This window comes from Petromyzon marinus, chromosome 50 (genome assembly GCF_048934315.1).
Source record: "Petromyzon marinus isolate PM22_M1 ecotype Great Lakes invasive population chromosome 50, UKy_Petmar_22M1.pri1.0, whole genome shotgun sequence".
NCBI classification, from domain to species: Eukaryota; Metazoa; Chordata; class Hyperoartia; order Petromyzontiformes; family Petromyzontidae; genus Petromyzon; species Petromyzon marinus.
The window spans coordinates 4,496,091-4,508,794 of record NC_133716.1 but is presented as its reverse complement, the minus strand read 5'-3'; the positions used below and the strand labels follow the sequence as shown (position 1 = coordinate 4,508,794).

The 12,704-nt window shown below is 56.2% G+C and overlaps 1 protein-coding gene across 1 annotated transcript; it reads left to right on the top strand.

The window, feature by feature from the left end:
• The first annotated feature begins 1,777 nt into the window (after positions 1-1,777).
• PPP6C (protein phosphatase 6 catalytic subunit) lies at positions 1,778-12,704 on the top strand. Its single transcript, XM_032973172.2, has 7 exons — positions 1,778-1,927; positions 4,017-4,112; positions 4,573-4,638; positions 7,053-7,194; positions 8,344-8,423; positions 9,487-9,696; positions 10,236-12,704. The coding sequence occupies exons 1-7, from the start codon at positions 1,853-1,855 to the stop codon at positions 10,482-10,484; spliced, it is 918 nt and encodes a 305-aa protein (XP_032829063.1). The 5' UTR covers positions 1,778-1,852; the 3' UTR covers positions 10,485-12,704.

Sequence of the window (12,704 nt, the reverse complement as noted above, 5' to 3'; positions counted from 1 at the left end):
AAATATCCCCCAGATAGCCTTTGACGGACTGTTGGGGCAAGTGCTGTGAGCGAGTAGCACCTAATAAAGGCTACCGGCACGGCACACGAGGGGGTGATCGGCCACCAGCACCACGCCCGGCTGCCTTTGTCTCCCCAGTGGCGATGTTTACACACCGCACCAGGTACTCATTTGAGGCTGAGTCGACCTAGGGGAGGCCCAGGACCGGTTCAGACAATCGTTACTGGGTGTTGGCCGTGAGCGGGAATCGAACTCGCGACGCCAGGTTCGTAGCGCAGCGTAGCGCTAACTGCTGCACCACCGCTCCCGACGACGCACTCACGCGTGGTGCTGCACTGCCCCCTGCCGTGTGTGTGTGCCGAGCATTGTACGTGCTCTGCAGAAGGGCCATTGCCAGAAACGTCACCGATTATATCTCTATTTAAATGTATTGTGGTTTATACTGCTTGTTTCTTATGCGCACATGTGGTCTTGTCCAAGCTTGCATTTAGTGTTTTAAAAAAATGGGCAGGGATGTACTTATGCAATTCGTACTTATATTGAGTACTTTATTAATAGTGACTTGCTATTGTTTGTTATTGTAACTTTCTGACCCGAAAAATAGCTTCATAGCTCATCGGACTCCTACAGTCTAAATAAAAATTCTGAGATGTACAAAACCATTGCATTATCTGCTGTAGAAAATCTATCACGACACTGATCCATACCCATTCGTTCTTTCAGTAAAGTCACGTATGTAGAAATAAAAGAAAAACTACTTTTTTTATAAAAAAAATAAAAATGTATATTTTATTTCTACATACGTCACTTTACCGAAATAATCAATAAGTATAGTAATTCGTGCAGTCACGAAAGCTTCAATCCTAGATTACTCTGATCCATATTAAGGGACATAAAACCACCTCCTAATCGCACTAGGGAATATAAACCCCACTCCTATCCGCAGCAAGTAATATAAACCCCACTCCGATCTGCATTATGGAATGTAACCCTCTGCTTCTATCCGCACTAGTTAATATAAACTCCCACTAATATCCGCACTCGGGAATATTAACCCAACTCCCATCTGCTCTAGGTAATATAAACCCATACGCCTATGTGCACTAGGGAATGTAACCCCCTCTTCTCCTATCCGCACTAGGTAATATAAAACCCCCTACTCATATCCGCACTAGGGAATATAAATCCCAACTCCCATCCGCACTATGTAATACAAACACATACGCCTATGTGCACTATGGAATATAACCTATTTATTTCCGCACTAGGTAATATAAACCCCACTCCTATCCGCACTAATAAATATAACCCCATACTCCTATGTGCATTATGGAATGCAGTCCTCTGCGCCTATCCGCACTAGGTAATATAAACCCCCATACTCATCCGAACTAGGTAATATAAACCCCCCACTCCTATCCGCACTGTGGAATAGAAACGTTACTCTTATCGGCATTGGGGAATATAATCCCCTCTTATCCGCATTGTGGAATATAATCCACATACTCCTATGTGCACTATGGAATCTAACCATTGCGCCTATCCGCACTAGATAATATATACCTCCAACTCCTATCCGCATTGGGGAATAGAAACGTTACTCTTATCCGCATTGGGGAATATAATCTCCTCTTATCCGCATTGGGGAATATAACCTCATAATCCTATGTGCATTATGGAATCCAACCATTGCTCCTATCCGCACTAGGTAATATAACCCCATATTCCTATCCGGACTAGGTAATATAAATCGCTAATCCTATCCGCACTGGGGAATATAAACCACGCACTCTTATCCGCATTAGGGAATGCAACCCGGCAGCCGCGGCCTGTAGGAGGAGGAGGAGTGAAGATGGCGCCTCTGGACCTGGATAAGTACATTGACATCGCCAAGCAGTGCAAGTACCTCCCGGAGAACGACCTCAAGGTGAGAGGCGGTGGGTGGGGCACAGAGAGAACACGCGGAGCGGACATTTAGTCGCGAGCGAGGGGCTCCGTGTCCCCTCTCTCTCTGTGTTGTGGGGAGAGGTGGTGTAGTGGTTAGCGCGCCGCGTTACGAAACCCCGCGAGTTGGAGTTCGATTCCCGCTCACGGCCAACACCGGTGACGGTCCGGGCCCCCTCCCCTAGGTTTACTCGGCCTCAAATGAGTACCCGGTGCGGTGTGTAAACATTCGCCGCTGGGGGGAGACAAAGGCGGCCGGGCGTGGTTGCTGGCCACCCACCCCCTCGCGTGCCACATTGCCGGCCTTCGTAGTTGCTGCTGCTCGCCAACAGCACTTGCCCCGACAGCCTGTCACAGGCTACACGGGGGGTCTTTGTCTTTGTGTGCTGTAGCGGGAAGCGAACCGCGCTACGAACCCGGCGAGCCGAGTTCGAGTGACGATTATCTTGAAGCGGTCCTGGGCCTCCCCTAGGTCGACTCGGCCTCAAATAAGTACCTGGTTGCGGTGTGTAAACATCGCCGCTGTGGGGGGGGAGGGAAGACAAAGGTGGCCGGGCGTGGTGCTGGCCCCCCACCCCCCCCCCTCTCGTGTGCCACAGTGCCGGCCTTCACAGGTGCTGCTGCTCGCTAACAGCACTTGCCCCGACAGTCTGCGGGCTACATGGGGGGTCTTTGTCTTTACGTGTGAGAGATAAATATACTGTAATCACTGGCGGAGATCAAGGCGGCCGGTAGGGTTCAGTAGGCAGACCGGTAGGGTTCGGTAGGGTTTGGTAGGCAGACCGGTAGGGTTTGGTAGGTAGACCGGTAGGGTTTGGTAGGTAGACCGGTAGGGTTTGGTAGGCAGACCGGTAGGGTTTGGTAGGCAGACCGGTAGGGTTCAGTAGGTAGACCGGTAGGGTTTGGTAGGCAGACCGGTAGGGTTCAGTAGGCAGACCGGTAGGGTTTGGTAGGCAGACCGGTAGGGTTCAGTAGGCAGACCGGTAGGGTTCAGTAGGTAGACCGGTAGGGTTTGGTAGGCAGACCGGTAGGGTTTGGTAGGTAGACCGGTAGGGTTCAGTAGGCAGACCGGTAGGGTTCAGTAGGCAGACCGGTAGGGTTTGGTAGGTAGACCGGTAGGGTTTGGTAGGCAGACCGGTAGGGTTTGGTAGGCAGACCGGTAGGGTTCAGTAGGTAGACCGGTAGGGTTCAGTAGGTAGACCGGTAGGGTTTGGTAGGCAGACCGGTAGGGTTTGGTAGGCAGACCGGTAGGGTTTGATAGGCAGACCGGTAGGGTTTGGTAGGCAGACCGGTAGGGTTTGGTAGGCAGACCGGTAGGGTTTGGTAGGCAGACCGGTAGGGTTTGGTAGGCAGACCGGTACGAACCCGGCCACCCGAGTTCGGTTCCCGCTCGCGGCCAACACCACCACCACCACCCGTGACGGATTATCTCAATCGATCCGGGGCCGACCTCAAATGAGTACCTGGTGCAATGTGTAAACATCGCCGCTGGGGAGACAAAGGCGGCCGGGCGTGGTGCTGGCCACCCACCCCCTCGTGTGCCGTGCCGGCCTTAATAAGTGCTGCTACTCGCTACTTTCTCCAAAAGTCTGTTAAGGCTGTACAGGGGATCTTTGTCTTGTGTGTGTGTGTAGAGCTGTATTTATCTGTCTGTGCAGTGGTCTGTGTGTTTAATACTGCCTTGTGATGCTATCTCAGTGTGTGTGTGCATGATGCCGTGTGTGTGATGGTGTGTGGGGAGCGGTGGTGTAGCGGTTAGCGCGACGCTGCGCTACGAATCCGGCGACCCGGGTTCGATTCCCGCTCACGGCCAACACCAGTGACGATTATCTGAACCAGTCATGGGCCTTCCCTAGGTCGACTCAGCCTCAAATCAGTACCTGGTGCGGTGGGTAAACATCGCCACTGGGGAGACAAAGCCGGTCGGGCGTGGTGCTGGCCACCCACCCCCTCGTGTACCGTGCCGGCCTTCATAGGTGCTCGCTAACAGAAATTGCCCCCACAGTCTGTTAAGGCTATAGGGGGGATCTTTGTCTTCTTTGTGTGTATGACACTGTGTGTGTGTTACGCAGCGCCTCTGTGACTATGTGTGCGACCTCTTGCTGGAGGAGTCCAACGTGCAGCCCGTGTCCACTCCCGTCACGGTGTGCGGGGACATCCATGGACAGGTGCCCGCACGTCACAACGCTCGTCACGACGCGCGTCACACCACACCCCGTGTGCACACTCATTCGCAGTGTGAGGGGTCTCTCGCGTCGAACCCGCGCGCTGTGTGTGTGTGTGTGACTGTGGCTGTGTTGGTGGGGGGAGCGGTGGTGTCGCGGTTAGCGCTACGCCACGCTACGAACCTGGCGACCCGAGTTCGATTCCCGCTCACGGCCACCACCAGTGACGTTTATCCGTCCCGGTCCTGGGCCCTCCCCTAGGTCGACTCGGCCTCAAATGAGTACCTGGTGTAATGTGTGAGCATCGCCACCGGCGAGACAAAGGCGGCCGGGTGTTGTGCTGGCCGTGCCGGTCTCTTCATAGGCACTTATCGCGAACAGCAACTTGCCCCGATAGTCTGCTGAGGCTATAGCGGAGGAGGATCTCTGTGTGTGTACGTCCCCTCTCCCCTCCCCCGTGTAGTTTTACGACCTGAAGGAGCTGTTCCGGACAGGGGGTGAGGTTCCCGACACCAACTACATCTTCATGGTGAGTCAATCGCGGGGGGGAACCAGCCCAGACCACCCTGCCCCCCTCCTTCCCCCAACCCCCACCTCGCCGTGCCCACACCCGCCGCCCAACGTGGGCAGTGCCCACAGCCGGGGCTCGCGGACTCGGCCCACGGAGCTCGCCGGGACTCTTTTTCCGTCGTAAGGGAACGGCCAGGCGGACGGGCAGCAGTCCCGCAAAGCCGCGTCGAGAATACATTTTTTTGGGGTTGTATTGCGTAAATATTAACGGAGACATTTACACGATATTGGTCGCGCAAAGCCTTCAAAACCCACGTCTGCAACGCAGCATTTTGGCCGTGCAGAAGTCTTAACTCGTGTGTCTGGAGCTCCGTTGCAGCACCTTGCTCCAACAGTCTGTTAAGGCTATACTGGGGGGGGGAGGGGGGTAGATCTTTGTCTTCTGTGTGTATCTGCATACGTATTTGCATGTACAGTGAGGGAAAAAAGGATTTGATCCCCTGCTGATTTTGTACGTTTGCCCACTGACAAAGAAATGATAGTCTATAATTTTAATGGTAGGTTTATTTGAACAGTGAGAGACAGAATAACAACAACAAAATCCAGAAAAACGCATGTCAAAAATGTTATTAATTTATTTGCATTTTAATGAGGGAAATAAGTATTTGACCCCTCTGCAAAACATGACTTAGCACTTGGTGGTAAAACCCTTGTTGGCAATCACAGGGGTCAGACGTTTCTTGTAATTGGCCACCAGGTTTGCACACATCTCAGGAGGGATTTTGTCCCACTCCTTTTTGCAGATCTTCAAGTCATTGAGGTTTCGAGGCTGATGTTTGGCAACTCGAACCTTCAGCTCCCTCCACAGATTTTCTATGGGATTAAGGTCTGGAGACTGGCTAGGCCACTCCAGGACCTTAATGTGCTTCTTCTTGAGCCACTCCTTTGTTGCCTTGGCCGTGTGTTTTGGGTCATTGCCATGCTGGAATACCCATCCACGACCCATTTTCAATGCCCTGGCTGAGGGAAGGAGGTTCTCACCCAAGATTTGACGGTACATGCCCCGTCCATCGTCCCTTTGATGCGGTGAAGTTGTCCTGTCCCCTTTGCAGAAAAACACCCCCAAAGCATAATGTTTCCACCTCCATGTTTGACAGTGGGGATGATGTTCTTGGGGTCATAGGCAGCATTCTTCCTCCTCCAAACACGGCGAGTTGATTTGATGCCAAAGAGCTCCATTTTGGTCTCATCTGACCACAACACTTTTACCCAGTTGTCCTCCGAATCATTCAGATGTTCATTGGCAAACTTCAGACGGGCATGTGTATGTGCTTTCTTGAGCAGGGGGACCTTGCGGGCGCTGCAGGATTTCAGTCCTTCACGGCATAGTTTGTTACCAATTGTTTTCTTGGTGACTATGGTCACAGCTGCCTTGAGATCATTGACAAGATCCTCCCGTGTAGTTGTGGGCTGATTCCTCACTGTTCTCATAATCATTGCAACATCACGAGGTGAGATCTTGCATGGAGCCCCAGACCGAGGGAGATTGACAGTTCTTTTCTGTTTCTTCCATTTGCGAGTAATCGCACCAACTGTTGTCACCTTCTCACCAAGCTGCTTGGCAATGGTCTTGTAGCCCATTCCAGCCTTGTGTAGGTCTACAATCTTGTCCCTGACATCCTTGGAGAGCTCTTTGGTCTTGGCCATGGTAGAGAGTTTGGAATCTGATTGATTGCTTCTGTGGACAGGTGCCTTTTATACAGGTAACAAGCTGAGATTAGGAGCACTCCCTTTAAGAGTGTGCTCCTAATCTCAGCTCGTTACCTGTATAAAAGACACCTGGGAGCCAGAAATCTTTCTGATTGAGAGGGGGTCAAATACTTTTTTCCCTCATTAAAATGCAAATCAATTTATAACATTTTTGACATGCGTTTTTCTGGATTTTTTTGTTGTTATTCTGTCTCTCACTGTTCAAATAAACCTACCATTAAAATTATAGACTGATCATTTCTTTGTCAGTGGGCAAACGTACAAAATCAGCAGGGGATCAAATACTTTTTTCCCTCACTGTATATCCGCGTTTGCGCGTGTGTGTATCTGCTGTGTGAATCCAACTCGGGTCGCAGGGTTCATAGCGCAGCGCGCTAACCGCTACACTACGAACCCTGCCACCCGAGCTGGATTCCCGCTCATGGCCAACACCGCTGACGATTATCTGAACCGGTCCCGGGCCTCCCCTAGGTCGACCCGGCATCAAATGAGTACCCGGTGCGGTGTGTAAACATCGCCACTGGGGAGACAAAGGCGGCCGGGCGCGGTGTTGGCCACCCGCCCCCTCGTGTGCCGTGCCGGCCTTCGTAGGCGCTCGCTAACAGCACTTGCCCCTACAGTCTGTTGAGGTTACACGGGGGGTCTTTGTCCTTGTATCTGCAGGGAGACTTTGTGGACCGAGGCTACTACAGTCTGGAGACGTTCACGTTCCTGCTGGCGCTCAAGGCGCGCTGGCCCGACCGCATCACCCTGCTGCGTGGAAACCACGAGTCCAGGCAGATCACGCAGGTCTACGGATTCTACGGTCAGTGTAGACACACACACACACGGACCCCCACCGACACACACACACACACGGCCCCCCACCGACACACACACGCGGCCCCCCACTAACACACACACGGCCCCTCGCCAACACACACACACGGCCCCCCACCAACACACACACACACGGACCCCCACCGACACACACACACACTGCCCCCCACCGACACACACACACACTGCCCCCCACCAACACACACGGCCCCCCACCAACACACACACACACGGCCCCCCACCGACACACACACAGCCCCCCACCGACACACACACACGGCCCCCCACCGACACACACACACACTGCCCCCCACCAACACACACACACACGGCCCCCCACCAACACACACACGGCCCCCCACCAACACACACACACGGCCCCCCACCAACACACACACACGGCCCCCCACTAACACACACGGCGCTCCACACACGGCCCCCCACTAACATAAACGCCCCCCCACTAACAAACACGGCCCCCCACTGACACACACGGTGCTCCATACTGACGGCGCCCCAAACACACGGCCCCCCACTAACACACACACGGCCCCCCACTAACACACACACGGCGCCCCACTAACACACACACGGCGCCCCACTAACACACACACACACGGCCCCCCACCAACACACACAGCCCCCCACTAACACAAACACACGGCCCCCCACTAACACAAACACACGGCCCCCCACTAACACAAACACACGGCGCCCCACTAGCACACACACGGCACCCCACTAGCACACACACGGCACCCCACTAGCACACACACGGCACCCCACTAGCACACACACGGCACCCCACTAGCACACACACGGCACCCCACTAGCACACACACGGCACCCCACTAACACACACACGGCCTACCTAGGGGAGGGCCACCAGGACCGTTTTAAATATCCGTGCCGACCTTAAACGGCGCTACTACTCGCTAACAGCACTTGCCCCACAGTCTTTGCAAGGCTACGCGGGGGATCTTTGTGTGAACATCGGCATGTGCCGCGGTGCTGGCCACCCCACCACCTCGTGCACCGCGCCGGCCTTCTCCGCGCTAACGGCACTTGCCCCAGCAGCCTGTGTAGGCTACACGGGGAACCTTTGTCTGTGCGTGATCCCCGTGCCTCCACGCAGACGAGTGTCTCACCAAGTACGGCAACGCCAACGCGTGGCGGTACTGCACCAAGGTGTTCGACATGCTCACGGTGGCCGCGGTGAGTGCCCCGCCACCCACCCACCCACTCGCCTACTCACCTACCCACCCACTCACCTACCCACCCACTCACCTACCCACCCACTCACCTACCCACCCACTCACCTACCCACCCACTCACCTACCCACCCACTCACCTTCCGACCCACGCACCTACCCACCCACTCACCTTCCGACCCACTCACCTACCGACCCACGCACCTACCGACCCACTCACCTACCGACCCACGCACCTTCCGACCCACGCACCTACCGACCCACGCACCTACCCACCCACTCACCTACCCACCCACTCACCTTCCGACCCACTCGCCTACCGACCCACTCACCTTCCGACCCACTCACCTACCGACCCACTCACCTTCCGATCCACTTACCTTCCGACCCACGCACCTACCGACCCACTCACCTACCGACCCACTCACCTTCCGACCCACGCACCTACCGACCCACTCGCCTTCCGACCCACTCGCCTTCCAACCCACTCGCCTTCCGACCCACTCGCCTACCGACCCACTCGCCTACCGAACCACGCACCTACCGACCCACGCACCGACCGACCCACGCACCTACCCACGTACCTACCCACGCACCTACCCACGTACCTACCCACGTACCTACCCACGCACCTACCCACGCACCTACCCACGCACCTACCGACCGACTCGCCTACCGACCCACTCGCCTACCGACCCACTCGTCTACCGACCCACGCACCGACCGACCCACGCACCTAACCACGCACCTACCGATCCATGCACCTACCGACCGACTCGCCTACCGACCGACTCGCCTACCGACCCACTCACCTACCGACCCACCCACTCGCCTACCCATCCACTCACCCACCCACTCACCTACCGAGCCACGCACCTACTGACCCACTCACCTACCCACCCACTCGCCTACCCACCCCCTCGCCTACCGACCCATGCACCCCCCGACCAGTCCGTTGTCAGAGGCTGCCCCGGCAGCGCCGGCGGCGGTGGGTGGTGGCGGTGGGTGGTGGCGGTGGGTGGTGGTGGTGGTGAACCTTTGCTTGTGCGCGCGTGTGCCGACCGCAGCTCATCGACGAGCAGGTGCTGTGCGTTCACGGGGGCCTCTCGCCCGACATCAAGACCCTGGACCAGATCCGCACCATCGAGCGCAACATCGAGATCCCGCACAAGGGCGCCTTCTGCGACCTCGTCTGGTCCGACCCCGAGGACGTGGACACGTGGGCCATCAGCCCCCGCGGCGCCGGCTGGCTGTTCGGGGCCAAGGTCACCAACGAGGTGAGTCGAGGAAGGGGGGGGTGGTGGTGAGTCGAGGAGGGAGGAGTCAGGAGGAGGTAGAGGGGGTAGGAGGAGGGGAGTCGAGGAGGAGGGAGGGGAGTGTGTGGAGGTGGAGCGGGCGACTCGCTGTAAAAGGGAATCTACCCGAGCCTGTGCTGTACGCTATCCACTCCTCGCGTCTCACAGAGAGGTAGTGTAGCGGGTAGCGAGCGCCACGCTACGAACCCGTCCAGTAACGATGATCTGAATCGGTCCCAGCCACCCTACCCCTTGTTTGCCGTGCTCGCTGACAGCACTGGCCACAGCACTCTTGTTAGAGGCTACACGGGTGGGTGACCTTTGTCTTTGTGTCTGCTCCAACCCACCCACCCACCAATGTATCCGCCCACCCACAAACCACCAACAACCCACCCACGCACGCGCCCACCCACGCACGCGCCCACCCACGCTCGCCCCCACCCACGCACGCCCCCACCCACGCACGCCCCCACCCGCCCACACCTCCACCCGCGCCCACCCTTGCCCCCACCCGCCCACAGTTCGTTCACATCAACAACCTGAAGCTCATCTGCCGGGCCCACCAGCTGGTGCACGAGGGCTACAAGTTCATGTTCGACGAGAAGCTCGTCACCGTCTGGTCGGCGCCCAACTACTGCTACCGCTGCGGCAACATCGCCTCCATCATGGTGTTCCCGGACGCCAGCACGCGGGAGCCGCGGCTGTTCCGCGCCGTGCCGGACTCCGAGCGCGTTATCCCGCCCCGCACCACCACGCCGTACTTCCTGTGATCGATCGCGGCGGCGGCGGTGGCGGAGCGTGATATTGATGGCGATGGTGGTGGTTTTGTTGGTGGTGGAGGATGGGTGATGGTGTTGATGTGGTGATGACGAAGGTGGCGGTGCTTGCCTGGCCACAACCACCACAATGTCGCACCGTGTTTTAAGTTGTACCACACCGAGCCTAGCCACACAAGGCACACCACTCTCTAGTCCACACCTCGCTATCTCTTCCACGCTGCGCCCACTATTTAATGCCAGCCTGCTCAACACCGCACCATCAGCACCACAGCACCTTGCTCAACACCGCACCATCAGCACCAGAGCACCACAGCACCCTGCTCAACACCGCACCATCAGCACCACAGCACCTTGCTCACCATCAGCACCACAGCACCTTGCTCAACACCGCACCATCAGCACCACAGCACCCTGCTAAACAGCGCACCATCAGCACCACACCACCACACCACCTTGCTCAACACCGCACCATCAGCACCACAGCACCCTGCTCAACATCGCACCATCAGCACCACAGCACCCTGCTCAACACCGCACCATCAGCACCACAGCACCTTGCTCACCATCAGCACCACAGCACCTTGCTCAACACCGCACCATCAGCACCACACCACCACACCACCTTGCTCAACACCGCACCATCAGCACCACAGCACCTTGCTCAACACCGCACCATCAGCACCACAGCACCCTGCTAAACAGCGCACCAATCGGCTGCGCGAGCTCCACACCGATGTATTCCACGCCACTCTCTGCCGACGACGTCCAACTCTCCGTAACGTCCCCCCCCCCCCCCGCTCCGGCCGTGACTTCCCCGTGGCTTCTCTCTCTCCTCTCGCTGTGTGACCCACGCCTCCGTCCGTCCACCGGCGTTCTCCATGACCCCCCCCCCCCACCACCGTCCCGCGTGCCGTGCGCTTCCCTGCCGATCGTCGCTGCTCCGCTGAGGTAGGGGGGGGGGGAGCGGAAATTGACCCGACGGCTAATTAAATGGGAAACGCTTGGTGTCGGTGGCCGGGTGGCTCGGAGGTCGGAGACGCCGAGGAGGCCTGGGTTCCGCTCCGGCCTTCACAGAGACCCGTAGACTCGCACAGAGACACGGACTCGCAAACTCGCATAGAGACCCACGTTAGCAGAGATACACAAACACACAGACTCGTTGACTGGCATTAACTGGGCTGTAATTACACCGGGTTATCAAGTGTCGTGCAAGTGGGTGGTGGCCTCAACCCGGTCACCAGTGACGCCACAAGAATCCTCTTGACATTGTATTTAGTTCCGTGCCTGATTTAATGCGAAAATCTCAGCTCTTGAGAATTCAAACCTTGCCCGTTCGGCGACTTCGTGACGTGACGAGGCCCACTCTCGGTGCCACGGCGTGGTGGGGAAGGACCTCTGGCACCCCCCCCCCCTACTCGTGCGTGTGTGCGTGTGTGGACCAACCAGAGCGTCGCTAGGAATAATCGAGGGATCTCGGGGGCAGCTCCGTGATATCCGCTTGCCTCCAAGACGTCGCCTGACACCACGGAGGATGGAGGGAGTGGGGGGGGCCGGCCGGGCAGCCGTGCACCAGAATTCCGAACGGATTCCTCCTCACTATTTGGTTCTTCCGGTAAAGTCACGTAGGTAAAAATAAAATATGAAATAAATTTTTTATTTATTTTCTTTTATTTTTCACCTACGTGACTTTACCGAAAGAACCAAAGAGTATGGATCGTTGCAGTCACGAAAACTTCAAATCGAGGATTCCTCCTACGCGCTGTTTTGACGTAACGCTGCTTAGCGCAAATTGTAATGAACTTGGGGAGATTTTTGGTGGTGGCGGCGGTGGTGGTGGGGGGGTAAAGATTGGAAGAAAATACAAATTTATAAACAGTGTTTCCGGGTCAAATGTGGTTGTGGACACGGGTCGTCGAGAAGTGACGTTTGGCCCACGATCGATCTGTGGGTTCGGTCGTCATCGTCGATGATAGCCCGTCGATGGCAACTCCTCGTCGATGATGACAACTCTGCGATAACTCATCGTCGATGATAATGTCATTGATGATAACTCCTCGTCGATGATAATGTCATTGATGGTAACTCGTCGTCGGTAATGCTAACTGGTCGTCGACAACGAGCTTTGTGGTTCTTGTCCCCCCCCCCACCCACCCAGCACATGTTTTAAACCTTTTGTTAATTAAAACGAAAATAAAGACCATATTTAAATTA